At 24.1% G+C, this 22,072-nt stretch overlaps 2 protein-coding genes across 4 annotated transcripts in view; both read left to right on the top strand.

Moving 5' to 3' along the window:
- Window positions 1-14,765: 14,765 nt before the first annotated feature.
- LOC122858388 (protein kinase C-binding protein NELL2-like) lies at window positions 14,766-16,451 on the top strand (the record flags this gene model as incomplete). Its single annotated transcript, XM_044161266.1, has 3 exons — window positions 14,766-15,312; window positions 15,391-15,672; window positions 15,742-16,451. Coding segments are annotated over 3 exons (1,293 nt in total), but the record flags the coding sequence as incomplete, so codon positions are not given.
- A 187-nt stretch (window positions 16,452-16,638) lies between these two features.
- Window positions 16,639-22,072, top strand: part of LOC122858436 (fatty acyl-CoA reductase 1-like) — a 34,238-nt gene continuing 28,804 nt past the window's right edge. The window contains exons 1-6 of one of the 3 annotated variants that reach the window (XM_044161336.1): window positions 16,639-17,066; window positions 17,150-17,632; window positions 19,040-19,267; window positions 19,595-19,940; window positions 20,558-20,951; window positions 21,095-21,222. In XM_044161336.1, the coding sequence (XP_044017271.1) occupies window positions 16,882-17,066; window positions 17,150-17,632; window positions 19,040-19,267; window positions 19,595-19,892 (1,194 nt within the window). In that variant the 5' untranslated portion in view covers window positions 16,639-16,881 and the 3' untranslated portion in view covers window positions 19,893-19,940; window positions 20,558-20,951; window positions 21,095-21,222. Of the gene's footprint in view, window positions 17,067-17,149; window positions 17,633-19,039; window positions 19,268-19,594; window positions 19,941-20,360; window positions 20,952-21,094; window positions 21,223-22,072 lie in introns of those variants that run through there. The other 2 variants (XM_044161344.1, XM_044161354.1) reach the window with 2 other exon arrangements.

Here is a 22,072-nt window from a genome sequence, read left to right on the forward strand (position 1 = left end):
CATTCACAATACGTGCTTTGGTTTATATACACAAAAAATATATATTGTATATCAAATAACTAAAAAATTCTAAACGCGTTTCGTTGTCATCTAATATCTCTGCAGAATGATGTTATTTTTGTGTCTTGGATAATAAAAGAGATAAAAAATAAAACAAAAAAAAAATAAATAATAATACTTGGATATATTCATAACTGTTTATAAAGTTACTGAAAAATAAAATAATATAAAAATGTGAAAAACATAGAGTTGAAAATGGATCTAAAATAGCCTTACGGTTACTTGGCTGCAATTCAGTATCTAGGTGATTACATCTAACGAGCTTTTCCTAAGAATTTCAAATGCTTGGCACGAAATATTACAATCGACAGTCACAACAAATACGAAAGTGTCTTGAATTTATATGAAGCATGAATATTCGACTATTGTATTTACCATGTTTTTGTTATATTACTTCTTCTGAAAATTTAATCAATTTATCATTTCTCTCGTGAATTAATTAACAGCTGAATGTGTAGTCTATTAGCAAATATTTTCCGAATAAATAAAAAACTAATTTTAAATGCTATATTAAATTCATAGTAATCGCATGAAAATTAAATTCAACAATTTAAAAAAAAATTAACAAATTCAAAAATTCTTTAAATAGTTGTATTTTTTATCTTTTAATAAATTTTAAATTTTCAATTATCACGAGCATTAAATTCTTGAATAATTTACCAAGCCATAAACACATCGTTCATTGTGTTGTAAATTTCAAACAAAACATACGTCAAGTAATTTGTTTATGAATGGTATGCCCCATCATGCATATTTAGTCATGGATTGAGAGCTCATGCTGAAATGCATTCACTGGCCCTTCAGTTGAACACATTCACTATTATTGTATTTCAAATGAAAAATAATAATACCCAAAAACAATATTATTACAAATCTTTAAGTAAAGAAATTTTAATAATCTTTAAATTATTTTAAATAATATATTTAAAAATTTTATCTATTTTATTAAAAAATAAAAAAATAAATTTATAAAATTATTTCGCATTATAAAAATATGAAAACACAGCTTGACTTTATGTTTGTTATATATATATAGGCAAACTATTGAAATGCAAATAGCGTATTTTAAACATTTACATCCACAATTTTTATAGCATTACCATTGCCAAGATGTATTTTTATGACATCGTTAGATTTTCATCTTATAACTTCATAACTTTAGAGTATTTTTTTCATATAAAAACAATCGATTTGCATAGTGATTAATGATTTTGTTTTTTTTTTATAAATATTTTCTGAATAAGCTTGATGTAATATGCGTAATACAAACTTGTCTATTATATTATATTGTATAGGCATGTCCAAGCTGTTGTTGTATAGTTAACTCTTCAGTAGAGACAGACAGATTATATTGATGTTTATGACAGCTCTTCTATTGTCTATTATTAGCCCATCTAAAATTGAACTAAAATTTATATTTTTTTTTATTATTTAAAATATATTTTTAAAATAACATTAGCAAGGTAAAAATGTGAAATACATGTTGTAATATAAAAATGACAAATGTCAAATATATATCAATTCAAGTGTCGAGTTTTCACACGAACAATTTTCAAATCACCAATCTCCATTCAACATACGTGTTATACGTGGCATTTATATTTTGTGTATTCTCTTTTATGTTTTTTTTTTTTTTTATTATCAATGGATATACAAAAATAAAAAAAAAATGAATACATAACCGAGCTTTTTTTTTTTCAACACTTGTGCACAAATACTGGAATAACATGTGTAGCTTGATGAAATGATTTACCACAATTGTTCAGTAAAATTTAACGGTTACATTTCGTTTATGTTTTTATAAAATAGTTGACAATTTTTTTCACACATTCTTTGATTCAATTATTTATTTTTTTTGTTTATCCGTGGTTTAAAATTTGGTGTGAAAAAAAAATTAAATCATCAGTTGGAATAAAATTTTAATATCATTAAACAAGTAAATTAAAAAAAAAAAAAAAAAAATTCGTAACAATCTCTTTGCTGAATAGAACAGATTCCTTTATGTTTTTTGTTTCGTTTTTTTTTTTTAAATTTATTTTTGAGGTAACGAGACCCTCACGCGATTCAAAGTGGCAAAACAAAGTGCCCTTACCTATAGTACATTGAACAATTTAAGAGGGTTAGCTTGAAAATCGATACTATCACATAATTTATTTGGCATTATTACAAGCATATACGATTTAAAAATTTTAACTAAAAAACTCGTGTTTCATCGTGACAGTTTTCTCTTCAGTAACTTCAAACTCTCGATTAACAAACTTTATATACGATCAACACCTAAAACTAAAATTAAATTTGTAAATCAGGTTAATTCATCAAATTCTATTGATGTCAAATGTGTTTTCTTGTTACACTGTAATATCCTTTATAAATATGACATATACAATTTAATTAAATTTTGCCAACTCAATTAAAAACAATTTATAATAATATTATATATTTATTTATAAATATAAAATACAATATTATCTACAGTCAATGTAAATTGATATTTCAAAATGTATTATTATATCGATCACTGAATGAATGTGAATTCAAATAAGAATATAGAGAAGCTTTATATATTGATTTACGATTTACATATAGCATATGATTTATTTATGTGTCGTATTTTTTTTTTTTTTTTCATATTATTTTTCCCACTGAAAATAAGTTGAATATTATAGTAGCAAAACTTTACATCTTTTTTTTTTTTTTTTCAACACAAAATCTATTCAGAAACCATGGCTGCCACTTCAGCTGTTCTTCGTAAACACGATATAAGAGTTTATTAAAAAAAAAAAAAAAAAGATTATATTTTTGTACGATGGATTACTTTCTTTTTTTAAATTCAACATCCTCTTGAATTTAATATACAGTCATACACCGTTCTCGACGAGTTTTTTTCATAAACAACCAAGCTGAAAATTTATTTTTTATACTTGAATAATTTAATATAAATATTATTTCGAACAAAAAAAATTAAGATAATAATATTTGTGTTTTATTATTGACAACACTCAACATATACTTGACATTAAATTTATGTTATAAATTTACATCATTTGAATACATGTATAATTTATTCGCTGTCTCAAACTATATTTTGTTTTATAATCTTATATCTATCTCATGTCATGTACCATCAGCACATGCATTCAAACTCGGTAACTCTAGTTTTGTATCAGATGACTTTACTCTCTTTCAACTTGTCATCACGCTAGATGAACTTATTGAATTGAATCCATCTGATTTACAAACTTCATATATATGTTGTTAAATTTTTCATTTTTTTTTTTTGTCAATATAATAAACGATTATATTTAAAGTTATATGTTTTAGAATTTTTATTTTAACAAAAATTCAAAAGTTTAAAACTTTTTAAATAACTGAATCAGCATTTCTCCCAAGTGTAAACTTAAATTCAATGATTTAATTATAAACTGTCGTTGAAGATCTCGTTAATTAGCATAAATGTTACTCAAATTTTATGAATAACTTCATTATTTTATAAGCCCTTCAAGGGTTCAACAATTCAATTATCTGTTTGTCTAAAATTTAATATTGTATTTTTTCAATATTCTCATCGAGAACTGGCATTTTTTTCATTGATGATTTTTTTTTTTTTTTTTCGTCCCTTTCGCATTTATATTATAAATATATTTTTTGTCAAGATGAAAAGAATATTTTACCGTTGAATTCGCACGATATGGTTTTTGGGTACTGCTGAACCGAGGGTATTTTTTTTTTTTTTTTCGTTGTGTTGGGTCAGCGTGGAATTCGAATGAGTGTTCATCCGTATACCTTTTGCCAACAGAGCGTACCCTCTATAAACACATATTTATATGTATGTCATATATATATACACTTGACATTTTTTTTTTCATTGTAGAGTATACATATTACGTGGAAAAAAAAATATCCAAGATTATTTTATAGGGTAGATTTTGTAAGGGAGCCAAAAAATACTCTACAAAAAAAAAAAAATAAAAATCATCTATAGAGTCATTCAACCTTTTGGCTTGAAGTACACTCTTAATAATGTATATTTATTTAAGTTTTTTCATACCATAATTTTATCATTGAAGAAAAAAAAAAAGAAAAAAAATGAATTTTTTATATTAAGAGGAAACATATATTAGAAATTTTTTTGCCTATAATTTTTGGTGAAAAATTGTAGGAAAAGAAAATTCGATAAAATATATAAAGAAAGCCCAGAATCAAAGTTTACGAAAATTCCATTTTAAGTTTGGACTTGCTAATCTACTCGGGATTTTCAATTTTCTCTTAACCGAAAAGTTTATCGTTGTTTTTTTTTTCTTTCTTCTATTGTATTAACTTTTGATATTTCATGCTTTTATTTTTTTTTTCTATTATTTTTATTTTTTTAAATTTGTATAATCTAATATTCATTTTATTTTCAAAATTTGATTTTAATTATGAAGAATTATGTTGTTTAATGTTTCTTAGTATGACCTCATGTTTGTAGTTAGTTAAATTCATGCATGTGCAAATGATTTAAGAGACATATACTGGTAATGCACAGCTGGCCCTTTACAAGCTTGATCTCTACTGGGTGTCATACAGTAAAAACATAACAAAAAAAAAACAATTAATTCATCATAAATGAATTTATAAATTTCTATTTATCGAAAACAAATTTAATTAATTTCTTTTGATGCAGTACAATAATAAAAATTCAATGAAAACTATCATGTCCATGCAATAAAAACGGTATATATATTTCATACGCAAAATAATTTACAGAAATTCAATAAAAATTAGTGAAAAAATTTAATAAAAATTAAATTGAATAAAAATTACTTTCATTGGAATATATTATTTGTTAAATTTATATTTATAAAAAAATACTTCAACTAATTATCACAAAGGATAAAAATATTTTCCAATATTTTATATTCAATTTTTTTCTCTGTGTATTAATTTAATTTTAAAAAAAATTTATATTAAAATATTTTTTAAAATATCAAGTAAATAGTAATTAAAAAGAAAAAAATTGTTAAATATTGATTTTTTTATACAATAAATAAAATATTTATGAATATTTTATATTGTCATCTTGTGGGAATAATAGTCAAACAAAACTTGTGAAAATAAAATATAGCTACAAGCCAAACAATAACGTCATACAAAGTGAAAATATAATGTGTACTCAAAGAGTTTAGAGAGACACAGTTGGCTTATGAACCCAGTTGAATATTCAAAATTTCTCCAAACATACAAGTCTTGTTTTTACCTCAAACCACCTTATATAACGTAATTATTCTTCAAAATGTAGTAGATGGACTGCCATTGGCTCTTGCAAAATATATATATATATATTTTCATTTCCCAAAGGGCATCTCTATGTGTACAATGAGTCTTAACCATATAACCGTGACTTTGTTGAACAAATACAGTCTTATAAATATACTTATATTCACATACGTATATCTAAACAATGCAAGCTTGCAAGTGCAGTCATGTTAAAACTTCCCTTCAATTTTCTCAAGAGTATTTAAAAGCTTTGCATATATTGAATAAACTGATAAATGGACATTGATGATGATAATTATTGTAAAGAGATCTCATAATTACATAAAATAAATGTCCATTGTGATTTCAAATTATTAACATATTTTTTTCGGATAAATATTTAACTATTTTGTATTTTAACATCACCAATAAACTTGCTATCTAATCTCAATCAATATACTCATTAGTAATAAATCATTACTATTTAAAATTAACATATTTTTAATTATTATTTTTATTTATTTTTGTCAGTTATAATCACATTAACAAGTACTTTATAATTATAATTATAAAAATTAAAAAAAAAAAAAAATAATAATATGGAAATGTACACGTTGATGTAGAAATTATCGAGTAAATATTAGTCATACAAAATTTTAATGTATTTACGCATAACCGAGAGTTTAATCTCGATTGCATGAATATTAATTTGGTCAAAATATTAAATATACCTTCGATAGACAATAGACGAACATGTATACATATAATTGTTGTACTATTTTGATATTTACAATATGAGAATTTGTCTACTATCGTTTTGCAATAATATGCGGGTTTAAATATATATTTTCAAAATACACATAATTGGTATGATCGTTGTTTATTGTCATATGTTTACTTGTTTTTGTTTTGATAATTATATTTTTGGATTTATTATGTTGTTTAATTTACGCAACTGATAAATTTACTGTGATATATTTATTTTAGCATGATAAAATGCTTGCAGCGCATAGAAAATAAAGAACAAAAGGTATAACAAAAAAAAAATTAAAATTGAAATTTAATTGTATTTGAATATGTTCAATGGAAATAGAGAAAATTTAAAATTGAATAAAAAAAAAAAAACACAAACACAGAGATAGAGAGAGAGAATGCTCAGCAACAGGACATTTTGTTTGAATATATATTTTGCAAATAAATGGGGTTGTTAGGGTGTCATCTGTTGTGTAAAATTTCGATAATGACACGACCATAAGTGGTGCTTTACATGATGATAATTTATCCACAATAATTGTCAATGGTCAATCGATTATTCAAGTAAAATTGCTTTTAATTTTATGATGATTTAAAATATAATTATAATATACGCATGTTATTAATAAATTAATACCAGTCAAGAAATTAATAATTAAAAATTAAAATCCTTTTATTAGTTGATAAAGATTAATTAAGGATCATCAGCAATTATAAATGTCATCGACGAATGACGTTTTAAGTGACAAGTCTTAATTAGCTGTCATATAAATTGTAACTTTAAAATACCAACAATTTTTTTTTTTTTTTTTTTTTTTTTTTAACTACTTTTTTTTAAAACTTTAGTTATTTATTTATGGCAAAGTTTATAAACTTTCTTATTTAATGAATATTATTATTTTAATTAATTTAAAATCAAACCTTTAAATTAAAATTAATATTAAAAATAATTCTAACAATTTAATCATAATTTTAATATTTACATAAAGTATTTTTTAATAAATGATTTGAAGTTTATCACAATTTTTTAAAGTTATATTTTATCAAAAAATAATACATCTTTGTACAAAGTTTGCATAAATAAAACACGATATAGTCTCCGACGGTTTTCATGACAACTCAATTTATCAACTTGTAAAAGCGTTCTGTAGAAAACGCTATCGTCTTATTTAATATATATATCATGGTAAAAAAAAAATAAAAATAATCATCACAATAAAAGTGACAGAAGCGAGACATCTTAGTTGACTCTTTTAAATGTTCCATTAAATTTTTTACCCATCAAAACCATTAATCATTCAATGATTTTTGCTGAAAAGAATTCAATAAAAAGTTCCGCAGTTTTTTTCTTTTTGTTTAATAAATTTTATTTTATATACATATTTAAAATTAAAAGACATAATGTATCAAAAAAAAAATTGGAAAGCTTTAGTTAAAAAAATTAGTGTTTTAGATTTTTAAAAATTTTTTCTCTTTTTTTTATGATGCTAGTATTAATAAAAAAATTATTTTGCTTTGCACAATGTTTTTAGTCAGTTTTTTTAAACAAATAACAAGTGAATATTCACGTCAGCGTAACCAAAAATTTAGACATCAGCATAAGGTAAATTTAGAGCACGTCACTTTACGAACAATGATCTTGCTAACTTGTGGTGGAATTTTATGTCTACTATATACCAAATAAAATTCTACAAATGTCATCTGTAATTCAAGCTCAAAGCTTTCATATTTACATATACAAAATGTGACATAAATCTTTACGTATAAAGATAAAAAATAAATCAAATAAAAAAAAATATTGAAATTTCAAGATATGTTATTGTGCAATTGCGCGCTGAGCTCGGCAACTTACGTTTTATGCGAATTTTTTTGCAAACCAATGGAAAAATGTTATCGGTAACAGTGACATACAACCCTATGACAGTTTTATATTTACAAAACACGTATTGAACTATATACCTATAAAAAATATCCTCGATAAAAAAAATTAAAACAAATTGCTCTATGTGCAAATAAAAAACATTACTTGAGAATGAATTTCAACTAAAGAAAAATCGGTTTTTCCTGACAACAACTGTGAATATTTTTCTTTTTTTTTACATTATATAACAACTTTAATAATTCTTCAAGTATAAAATAGTTTAAAATTAAATATATATTTGTTCAAAGGCATTTGCAAAATTTAACAATAGTTTAAAAATGACACTATTAAACTTGTTATCAAGTTTTTTTGTATTAAAGAATACAAAAGTTTTTTGTGTGTGTGGGTATTTGTTTATTGTTAAAAAGTTTAAATAGTATTATCAATGCTTGATATCAAGTATTTGTATATTTATAAACATATGTTTAAAATGAAATTTTATGATGATAAAAGATAGAAAGATTTAGTATAGACTCGGTAATAAAAGATTTAATAACGTCGTAAGTGCAAGCCACCCGTTGCTTTGACGTGACAACGTGCTAAAGCTTTGAGACCACCTTTACGATAAAAAGCTTCTCAATCCTCTCTCCATAACTCTTCAACCATAAACATCACCAGTTTCATCTCAACTCTTTCATTATTTACTTGTAATGTTAGAATGAGTAAATATATTTTAACCAAATTCAAATAAAGCACAAAGCTTCTTTATTGTCATTAAATTTAAATTTATATTATTATTTAAATAAAAATTAGGTCGGTAGAATAATTGTTATACATTGAAAAATAAATATTACATTCGTAAATAATTTTTTTAAATAAAATATTTTACATGTAAAAATTTATACATGTATGAAATTTAAAAATATTTCATGTACCGACGTGTCGAATGGTTTAAAATATGCCTTTAAACATCAGTGAATAGTTGATGATGTCAATTTTCTATAAGACTGATTGCCAAGTGGTACAAATAAATAACAGCTTACTGTGAAAAAAAAAAAAAAAAATTGCAATAAATTAACATGAAATTATCGTTTGTATTCATGTAATATTTTTAGGCTTATTATTTTTTTTTTTTTTGGATATTTTAAAATGATTTCATAGCACAAAAGTGTATGATGAAATATGCCCAGAAAGATCAGAGAGGAAAAAAAAAAAAAAAAATTAATTATAAACGATTTAAAAATTTTTTAAATCGAGATTTCTTGTTTGGTGAATATAGGCTTAAGAAGAACAATGACCAGATTACATCACAGATGTTAATGCAATTTGATAACCCGTAATCCCTTAAACAAATGTAGTGCAATTTTACATAGCTTAAATTTTGTCATTTAATTGGCATCGTGTTTTATCTCATTGTTAATAATATAACACAAAATATATCATGTAAATAATTGAATATGTATTTAATGTCAGCTGTCACAGTGTCGCTTGTTAGTATAATATTACTTGACATTTTCCAATATTTAATAATTCACAGAAATTTTGATAACGAATCACTTATAATTACATTATTATAATAGTAGTATATTTTAAATTTTAATTACAAGGACATTTGTCATAACTTTTATACTCATTCGAAAAAATATATTAAAAAGTTTTATACAACAATTAGCATTTCAGGAGATTTCATGATATATATTTTCAGTTGTTACTAAAAAATAATAATAATATTTTATATTATAAGTACAATTATTAAAATTTTATTTGTCTTATTTATTTTTTATTATTTTTTAAAAATAATTAATCGCAATTGATAAAAAATTTCTGACTAATTTTAAACATTGAGAATTCACATTTCGATTAGTATTCTAAATTAGTTGGTATTAAGTTGGGAAACGAGGCTGTGAGAAACTTAGCAGTACAACAATTACGAGAATCTAGATTGTAGAAAGAGATAGTATTGATATCCAATTTCAATTGCTGCGTATATATATATATATCCAAGAAAACTATAGTTCTAGAAAAGCCAAATATATAGAACATCATTATATATATGTTGTTAAGATTTATGTTAACAAACTGCCGAAAATACCAGCCTGTCGATGTCTATACAATATATGTATACAGACATCCACAATATATATGTGCGTATATAAATATATTTATACCATTAAAGGCCGACTCTGCATCTATCGATCCAATCACGTGAATAACTTTAGTTTGCTATGGCGTTAAATTAATTTTAATTGTTCCTTAATTAGTTTACTTGAACTATGCGAAACTCTCAACTCTTATTTTATTTTTTCGCTTATTTTTTTTCCCCCAAGGATGCATGAAATATAAACATTTATTATAATAAAAAAAAAGAAATTTCTACGTGATATTTCAAAGTAATAATAAATTTTTAATAAGGATATTGATTAATGGAAATTTGAAAGACACTATATTTGAATTTTGAGTGATGATGGTGTATCAATAGAGAGCTATACCGCAGTTGTATTTTCTAATTAATTATTCATGATGTGAGAATAATCCAATATGAAAATGATGCGACTTGGCAAAACAGTTTTAGTCAACTTACTGTTTCGTGACATTATAACTGAACAATCTGCTTTTGTTTGAAAAGTAGGTAATTGTCATGAGATGCTGGGTGAAATTGTTTTGACTTGCATGACATGTCAACAAATTCATACACCATAGTTGTTCTATTTTTAATTTAAATAATTATCACATGAAAAATTATTATATTTAAATCTATTATTGAAAATCAATTCTAATCTCGTAAAATCGTATTGATGAAAAAAAAAAAATTAGCTATTTGTTGAAACAATTAGTTTCACGTAATTTGTAAAATTGCTTTGTGAGTAGTATTGGCATTTATATTATTTCAATGCTTTGTACATTGGTATATAGTAAAAAAAAAAAAAAATTAATGAATAAAAAAAAAAAAATAAAAACTCTAGTGGTTTGATACAGTCAAAAGTTTCGAGTGGCTTTTGGGACACATAGTGATGTATGTGTTTTAATTCTCTTGAAAAAGTGTCTTTTATTTATTGGCCATCGTAACGAGATATTGCGAGAGAGGCTTCATCTCACAAAGCCTTTATTCTCGAAAATAAAAAATTTAAAAAAAAATATACAGCTCAAGTTGTCTATATATTTATTTATTTTTATTTATTCAAAAAATAAAAAATTCAAGCTTCTGCATCAAATAAAATATTCAACTTGAATAATAATCTACTTTTTTTTTTTTTTTTTTTTTTTATTAATTTTGTTATGAAGCGAAAATTTTTTGATGTATTCAGTTACTATTATTATTTTTTATTTTGTATTATTAATTTTCTCGTTTTAATTTTTTTCAATTCAATATGTGTTTCATATTTCCACAAATGCATATAGATATATGAATTCACTTGTGGTTTTTATTATAAAACGTCAGGTAGCAATATTATTATTCTCTAAAGAGTCATTGAAAAGTTTCCTTATTAGTTCTTGTGGATTAACATATAAATATTACAATATTTTATAAAGGTTTATATTTTGTGAATTTAAGGTTTTAGTATATTAATTATTCTAAACCTATTAACTCGAAATTTTCTCTAGAGAAAACAATTTAATTAATTTTATTGAACCAATATACTGATATAACTTTATTTTATCAAATTCAAGCACTTTGTGTGGCTGTTCCTTGTTTTACAAATTATCTGCTGATGCTTTTTTTTTTTTTTTAAATGAAATTTTAAAAATACGGTTTACATTATTAAGCGACAAATAATTCTTGGCCCACAATGTAAAATACCAATATATTCAAATGCAAAATTCATTAAAATGTAATGAGGTTTTAGTAGTTAATTACTGTTGATCATGTTGAACAATATATTTTGGTGACAAAATTATCACACAACCTGGCATATAATTGATTTTCAATTTAAAGTTATACTAGTGTAGAAAAGTGATCGATTAGAAATTGTAACTTGTACGACGAATACTTCATGAGACAAATACAGAATAGTTTATTGTTATTTATCAAATTAATTGGTATTATTTTCGGCATAAAAAAAAAAAAAAAAATGATCAACAATACAGTTATAAATCTCTTCCAAATCTCAGAACAGCTTCAATGATCATTTTCGTTTTTTTTTTCTACCTCATCCACGATTGTGTGTGTGTCAGCTTGAGATTTTTTCGTTTTCCACAAACTCAAGACATCTATAACCACGTGTTTTTTTTATTATTACATTTTTTTTTGTGCCTTAAACCTTTCTTAGCTCAATAAAATCCTTTAAAAAAGAAAATAAATCAGATTTACTTATATAGTAAATGGTCATTGTATAAATAGGTCATAGTATAAATACACCAACATCCGTAAGCTTGAACATTTTCCTCCCTCAGCCATTTATGTAGTTTTATTTTTTTAATTTTTTTTTATGTTTTTTCATTTTATTACCTAATTTATGATCATATTTTTCACGGCGATATATTTTTATAACCACAATGAATTGTAACAAGATAAATGAAAAAATTGAATGATTTTATTGTGTGATGTTTATGGTTACTTTATATATTTACATGTGTTTTTATTATTACTATATATTTTTTTTTTTTTGTTTTTAAGATTTTTTTTTATTTTCATTTTTCATAAGTTTATTATTAACAAGGGATATAAAATTTTGTTTGACAGATACCTTGGGAAAATAACACAAATATATATATGAACATGATAACTTCAACTCTATCCTTATAACAAAATGAGTTCCCTAGAGTTGTTTTGTATCTGTCACATCATGAATCTAAAACTCGGACAATGGCTTTTTAGCAAATAAACTATCTTGATTAATTCGTAATACTCAACTGGACCAGTTCATTTTAACATTGAACAACTTGTTACCACGACAGTAACTCATCTTAATGAAGCATATATAACATTTATCATTTGACTAACAATTTTACATTTCTCTCTATCTTCTGTAATATATTTCTAAATTTATTTTACATATATATATCTATACTCATCTTACTAAGTACTTACAGCTTTATCAAGTCAATTCTATTTTACAAACTCGTCTCACCTTACTTTTATAGTTTAGTGACTTTAACAAGGTATATATATATTTTTACACAAAAACAGAATAATCATTTGCCAAGTTTTACAGTTAAAATTGGTGAATCTCATCAGCATTAAATTTTAATATTTATATAAAAGTTTTATAAATTTCATTGTGAAATTGTCATTTGCTCATTGATCATTATAATTTTAATAATCCTTTGATAATTATATATGACATGATGTATACTTGTCAGAATATGTTCATGTTGAAAATCTTGAAAATAACTTGGATTGAATCATGTTATTTTGGTTAATGTCAGTGTTACACTACTGCCTCAGAGACTTGATTTTGCACAAGACATTCTTGTTCTTAATTAATAGAACAGAAACTCCCATTTTGAGTTTCCTTTCTAACCATCAGATAAAATTCTCAAACAATTCAAACTCATTCATTAATAATGACAAAATCAATGTTCTTAAATATGTTATATTATTTTTTTTTATTCATATAATAATATATAACTTTTTTTTTTTTTACATTTAATACTATAATATTATAATAAAATTCCATGAAAATTTTGACAAACTCTAATGGGTTAAACTACTTTTTGAGTGTTCATTTTAATTGGAGTTTGTGAATAATAAAAGTTATCACGTATGAATGATATTAAGTTTAAATTTTTGAATATACACTTAAAATTTTACATATGAGATTTAATTAACAAAGCGTGTTTTAAATTTTTACATCAATTTAAATTTATTTATATTTTTTTTCTTTAAATTAAAAAATAAGTTACATATTTTATTATTAAAAAAAAAAACAAATCCCTATTTTCAATGAACATTGAAAACAATTGAAAAATATGAGTTGAATTTATGTCTACCAAATTTTATGAAATACATTGAAATTCCATTTTCTGAAAAGGCCAATATCACGAGTAGAAACGAATCAAATATTGTCCACTTGTACAATTCGTTGAGTTCAATTGCAACCTATGAAAAACGAATATAAAAAAAAAAAAAAACAGCTGAACAAACGAGCTTGATGATTTGTTGTTTAAAATAAAAAAACACCTGATAAAATGATGCATGCTATTTTCAATTTTATTATTATTGTTTTTTTCTTTGTTTCATTGTTTTTTAATTGAAAATATGATTAATAATTTAATATCAACGTATAATAAAAGTAATATAATTTATTAAAAAGTAAAAACAAAAAGTATTACAATATTTTAAATAGTTTATTAAAATATACAATTGCAAATTTCTATTAGAAGTATTAATATTTGGTATAAATTTATCTTTCCAGCTTTGGGTATTCTGAAACATTTGTCCCAAGAGAATTCATTCCTCCATTTGGCTTAACACTGGCATACATCCCCATTCCAACTTGTCGCTTTTAGTAGTAGACTCCGTTGAATGCACCGACAACTACGTTTTCCCAGCGGCAAGTTAGCTAATTTAAACGTATATATATATATATATATTTATATTTTTTTTATCCTAAGCCATCATATGTTCTTTGTTCTTTGTATACTCATTTATACTTTATGCACCTTGATATGTTTCAGGCATTTTTTTTTTATTTTTTTTTATTGCTTATTTATTCATATCATATCACTTGGTAAATATTGATTATGTTGTCAAAAACTGCATCAAAGTGTTTATCATTGAATAAATGATAAACTCAAACAAATGAATGCTCAACATGCTCAACTAACTTCAATGTTATTTTTAAATTAAAAAATGTTTTAAAAAATACAAAAAATTATGAAGAAATATAAAATAATACTTGTATTATTAATTTTACAGATTAATAAAGTATTATCAACTGATGATACTGATGAGCTAGATGATGAAGATGATGAGGATTCAAATGTCGGTTCATCACCAGTTACTGAACAAATTGTTGATCCAAAAATAAAAATAAAAAGTGCTAGTGATCATGATATACCTGAAGAATCAATTGATCCAAATTGGAATCGTAATTTAGCTATACGTGATGTTGCATATTATTTACGTGCTCATAAATTTAGTGATTATGATCATCGTTATTATAAAAAAATTGAGGATTCACCACACAGACTTTATGAAGAATTTCCAAAACCACCATTGAGATCACTCCATTGGGAGGTCCATAAATATTGTGATGATGGATTTATTAAATGTCTCAAGTATCTTGATAATACTATTAGATCAACATCACTTAGACGTGTAGATGATACAATAACAGTTATTAAAGATAATCATTGGAATATTTCAAATAATAATGCAGAAATTATTGCAATACAAACAGAATGTCAAACTGCTCAGCAACGTGATAATCTAACTTTTGTACCATTTCAAGGTCCAATTGGTAATGTTTAAAATAGCCAGTTGTTAATCTACATAATTTTCAAATTTATTTGTTAAAATAATATTTGTTTATTTACAGAAAGATTTCAATGGAGAACATCAGCTAGTTATTATATGTGTTGGTACACAATGTTGGAAATTTCAGAGCTATCTAGATTTGGAGAATCTTGTGATAATCATGCAAATTGTCTTGATGTTTATGGTGTAAATAACAAGGATCCAAGAGCGGACGATAGTAAACCATTTGCTTGTGCACTTTACAGTTTTTGTCCAGATCATTGTTGTCCAATGAAACATATTTGGTACCTCAGAGAATGCTTTCAAAATATAAATAATCCCTGCTATGAAATTAACCAACCAGGTAATTATACAATATTCCCTTATGAATTAAATGATATTATTAATACTGATTGACATTAAATATATTTAGGACATAGAAAATGTACATTGAATCATCAAAATAATCAAAATTTTAATGCACTTATGAGTAATCAATTAAATGTTAGCTGTGATTGTCATACTAAGGGATACGAGTGGTCATCAAAATTTGGATTGTGTATTGACATAAATGAATGTGCTAGGGGCCTTCATAATTGTACACTTGAGAATGGCGAGAGCTGCTTCAATTTGCCTGGAAGTTTTCAATGTGTTTGTGGTTTTGGTTTAATTCGTAACAAACAACTTGGTCGTTGTATGATTAGTGATACTTTCAAGAGAGTTCATGAAATACTTGAGCCACATGTTAATGATACACATATCAATAATATTTTATCTACTATTGTTGATACATTAACTCGATCAAGTGCAAATAATTTCCATTTATTCCCCGGTTATTTTTTTGTTTTGAAATTTATTTTTTATTTTGAAATTTATTTTTTTTTCCGGGTGATTTGATATTTTGTTTTTAGTTTAAAATTAATGATATTATTTTTGATATGTTATTGGAGACTCATAAAAAATTTCCATTGATCAACATGATGTAAATAACAGCCTCACACCATCAGTGAAAGGTAGCGTATATATAGAGAGGTAGATCAGGTTTTCACATGGGTCACTTGTTTATTTTTTTTTTTTATTATTTTTATACTATTCGAATCATTAATTACGCGAAATATTTATTAAATTTACGAAATAAATACAAGAAGGTCATCAAGATTTGTAATAAGTTATTTTTATTACTATTAAATAATTTTATTTTAATTTTTTAAATAAAAAATTTAATATATATTGAATTAAATAGAAAACAGTAAAAATTTATTTTGCTGATTTATATTTTTGATGAGTCATTGCTAAATGATGATTATATTTAAACACGTAAATTTCACAGTGATGACAGGAATAAAATAAGATTAAATGTTAATTGATTTTGTGAACTATTATTATTTTTTTTTTTTTTTTTAACTAAAATGTAAACACATTTTATCTTGTGATTGTAAACAACTAAATAGTGGGGGGCTGACCACTGGGCGAATCACAGTAACCACAAAACCCCGCCACTACAAAACTATTCAACATGGACCATTGAGTTTAAGTTGGCAATTTTCTACTTTGTTACAATCAGTCAACAATTATGTCTCTCGTTGAATGGTATGGTTCTCGTGATATTCTCATCACAGGTATCACAAGTGAAGTTGGACGAATTTTACTTGAAAAAATACTAAGAACATTGCCAAATGTAACAATATACACAATTGTGCGATCAAGCAATGGCCTACTCAAGGAGGATCGGATTAAACAAATATTTTTATCACCTGGGTATGAATATATATATATATATTTTTTCATCTTAAATTAAATTTAATAATAATTAAATTATTGATTTTAAATAAATTTTTTAGATTTGAACGATTACGTCAACAGGAATCAAATGCAATAAATCGGGTTAAAGTATTTGAGGGTAATCTTCAATATGATGATTTGGGCTTGAGCGAAAATGAATGTTTAAAATTAAAAAATATTGAAATTGTTTTTCATACTGGTGGACCAAAAAAGGAATTGCTTGAATTTTGTAAAAATAAATTAACAAAATTACAATCAATTGCCATTGCAATGAATTTATTTAAATCAAAAACATTATCAGAAAATTTAATTGGTGATGATATTGATTATAATGATGTACCTTTGGCATTAGTACGTCTTCCAATTGTTGGTCCAGCATACAAAGAGCCATTACCAGGTTTTTTAGAAATATTACGTGGTCCATCAGCTATGATGATTGGTGCTGGATTTGCATTTGGACATGCTGATTTACCGGCTGAAATTGTACCAGTTGATATAGCAGTCAACGCACTCATTGCTGCTGCTTGGGAAAGAGGATTACGGTAAGTGAAAGTAACATCAATGTACAACAATTTCATTTGATATTACCCGTTAAATATAAATAGAGAAAAAAAAAACAATCCAATCCGTTTCTTGACCATGAGTACGACATCACATATGATGATTATACATTTATTTTTTATATATTTTTTTATTTACCAAAGAGAAAGATATTTGCTAAATAAAATTCCTTGAGATTTTAAAAAGCCTTATTTATTTCGCAATGAGTCTCGGTAAATTATAAATAGCTTGATCATTGGTTTGAAAATAAGAGGAAAAAGTAGGGAGCTTGACTAATGGATTATTTTGTAACTGATTGCAATCAATTAGCTTATATATTTTTCATTCATCAAAATTAATACATTATAGCGTTTAAGGTTAATTACCTTATTTTTTTATTAATAGTATGGTTAATTAGCGCTATACCAGACGTATTATTATTTTTTAATCAGAAAATTTTACATAATCGGTTATTGAACTTTTACAAATACAACTAACACAATGTTATACATGTAAAATTGATGAGATAATTTAGTAATCTATTTAATTAGATACCAAAGATTATTAAAAAATCAATAACATGTCAAGTTTATTGTTTTTTTTTTTTTTAACTTTACTTAACAAATTTGAATAATGGATCAGTTTAATGCAGTGGTGTACAGAATTTTGATATTCCCAAAGTGTACGTTGATCTAGATCAGCTTTCGTGGAAGAAGGTTTGCTTGATATAACGTTCCAAGAGAAAGTGGAGAACTTGTAGCTCAAGATCATCAGCTAAGACATGTCTTAGTTGAATATTAATTATTAAACATTCATCTCGTGTATATATATATATCTTTAATTAAGAAAACCAAATGCAATTTCTAATTTATTATAAAAGTACAAGGTAAAAAAATATTATTTTTAATTTGCTACAGAATTTATTTATAATATTATTTTTTTTATTTTACTTGTGATATATCAGTTATGGTTCAATGAAAATTGGTCGTCAATTAATGTCAGTCTTATTTAGTTTCAGCCAAAATCTATTTTGATCTTAGTCTTCGTTTGTTAGAAAAAAACCCACCTTATACAATTTCCGTCTGACTGGACCACGAATAAACTGATTGCATCGACTCGATAAAAAATAGAAAGAAAAAAAAACTCGAAATAAAAGAACACCTACGTAAAAAATTACAAATGAGACTGGCTATATTTTACTTAATTTTTTTTTTTTTTTTCGTTTTTTTGTCATGATTTCATTCTGTTTCACGGCAATCAGACACAGTGAATCTGCGCAATAGTATATAGCTCAGAAATAATACTGCAAAAGTTTAATAGAGTAATTCTGCTTTATTGAGACAATCAGAACTTTGTTTCATGGTTTAAATGAAAAATGTAAATTGACAATTATAAATTTCTATTTCTAGTGATAAAAGTGATGAAACAGCAGTATATAATATTCCAAATTTAGGATGTACTTGGAAACAATTAATTGAAAAAGGTCAATTAGCACACAGAAAATTTCCTTATCCAACATTTGGTATATCTGGAATGACGTCAATTGGATTTTTACATTGGTTTTTCGTATTTTTCATTGAATGGTTACCATCAGTCATTTGTGATACAATTCTCAATACATTGGGAGCCAAACCAAGGTGAAATTATTATTCATTAATTTTTATATAATAAAAAATATATAATTATATATTCAATTTAAATAATAATCCATTTCCTTATATTTTTTTTTCATAACTTTATATAAGTTATATTAAAATCGATTATGCGCTGACGCTTGATTTCTAATATTAAAATAAATAGAAAAAAAAATATTAAAAATCAGTGCTATTTCTGATGTAATCAACAAAAGTAAAAGTTAATTTTTTATTTATATTTTTTACAGTCAATTGAAAATTAAGATAAATATCAAATTAATATACTTTTAATATTAAATATGTTATTTTTTTTTTTTTTTTATTTTTCAGATTTATTGCCGAACATGAAAAAATTCAACAATCATTACGAGCACTTGAGGATATAACTTCAAAAACATGGAATATTGAGAGAAATAATATTTATCAATTGGAAAATTTTATTTCTCCAAAAGACAAAGATAATTTCTCAATATGTTGTGACATTGATGTGGAGTCTTATGTCATTTGCGCTGCAGCATCAGCCAGAAAAAATTGTGTCAACGAAACTAATATTACAATAATGAAAAATTTTAAACGATTATTTTATGCACTAATTGCAATGATCTTGATTTTAACAATATTTAAGTAAGCCTTCCATATAATTAAGATTAACATATTTGAATCGATTAAAAGAAAGGTAATGTTATTTTTATTTTTAACTTCTAAATTTATATATAAAAATAAATAATAAATATTTCGAAAAAAAAAAAAAAACATCAAGCAATTATCCAATCGATTTCATAAACGTGCATGTCGTTGTTTTTATTTTTGAATGTTATTAATTTTTTTTTTTTTTACTTAAAAAATAATAACTGAAAAAAATAAAAATAATTAATTATCAAGTTTTTATTTGACATTTTTAATTTTTCATTCATACGATAGTAATAAAAACTTTTTAATAATAATAATCGTTTGTCAGATAAACAATGAAATATGACATGATTTTAATCGAAAAAATAAATTACAAAAATTAATAATTAACGTGTCTACATAAAATTATAAAAATTAATTATTTATTCAATCGAATATACAAATTAATTATACAAATAATGATAATAATTTGATTGACGAACAAAATAAAGTAAATTCATGTAAAAGTTATTAAAAAGCTATTGTTACTATCGTTAGAAATATTTCATTGTGTTGAAATATGTTTGTTGTACACGCATTCATGCTGTTTTTTTTCATGTTAATATTTTTAATTTTAATTATGGATAAAAATAAAACAAAAAAATGAAATAATAATATTTATAGTTGAGTGAATAAATTGTGCATAATAAGGCATGAGATAATACGGATATAAGAAGAGCATGGTATAGCAAACCATGTGAAAAATTGGATTTCAGCAAACATCACACGAAGGTCAAAACTTCGATTCTCAAGAGTTATAACTACAGGTTCATCCGTTTGCCTAAACTGTTCCCTTGACTATATATTTTGTCGCATCACTGAAAATTGTATCCACTTGAGTTTGTTCAAGTGTATACCACATTTAAGTTGAGTACAAGAGTTTATAGACACTTGATAGATGAAATGAATCAAGTCAAACATTAGCATGTTTGCTGTTGTTTTGATCCAGGTGTCATTCAAAATAACAAAAATTTCATATCTTCTGAAACAAAAAAAAAAAAGAGTATGTATAATTTAGGTAAATGTTTAAATTAATATATATAAAATTTACGAGGTTTTTATTGTTATTTTATATTTTTTAAAAATTTTTTTAAAGAAGCTTGGAATATTTTGCTTAATTAAACTGGTACTGTGTTTGAATATTATTGTTGTTTTGAATAGAGAAACTGGTCATGAGCAGTTGGAGATCAAGCACAGTTGGGATTTGAGCTTGTTGGAATATGAAAGCTTGTACTGGTTGGACGCATAAGTTACATTTATAATCCCAGGACGCTCTATATACCACTGAGGTGAGTTCTTTCTGAGTTAATATACTTGTATTTATTTGAAGAAAAAAAATAATAATAATGCAAGTGCATGGTAAAAAGTAATTAAATTACTATGACATTGCTTTTTTTTTTTTTTTTTCAATTCTTTTGTTATATTTTTATCAACTAATATTATTATTGTAATTTTAAAAATATTTTCAACAATATAAATTTTTGTTTAATTGAGTTTTTTTTAATCTATTTGTAATTGTGACTGAATCTACATCAAATAACGCGAATTAATCATTTTTTTTATTTCAAAATAATTAAATTAAAAAGACTACATAGGTTTGAAAAAATCGATGGGTTTTTTACGCATTGTAAAAAATTTTGTTAAAATACTCCTAAAAAAGGAATAAAAAAAAAATTATTCAAATCAAATTGTACCGGCAAATTATTTGAAATTTTATTACTCGTTGATTTTATAAAGCAAACATATGCTTTTATTCAATTTTACAAAAAATTTAACCCTTAAATTGCAGTATTCAATTTTTACAAAATAATTTAATCAATTCATTAATCAATATTGCTTCATAATATATTTATATTTAAAACATATAATATACAAAAAAAAAAAATTTCAAATAAAATTTTAATATTGAATTATTATTATTATACTTTTTTTTTTTTTTTAATAATGATTGAATATTAAATTCCACATTTCAATAATTTATATTTTTATAAATGTATTGTTCTAAATTAAAAATTCATAGCAAACTTAAGGAATTTTCGTAGATGAAAAACACGTTCTAAAGACGTGACTGGTATGTATATGGGTTTTTTAATTGTCGATCGATCATTCCAATCATCCATCCTATATAATAAAATTCCA

This window comes from Aphidius gifuensis, linkage group LG1, assembly GCF_014905175.1.
Source record: "Aphidius gifuensis isolate YNYX2018 linkage group LG1, ASM1490517v1, whole genome shotgun sequence".
NCBI lineage: Eukaryota > Metazoa > Arthropoda > Insecta > Hymenoptera > Braconidae > Aphidius > Aphidius gifuensis.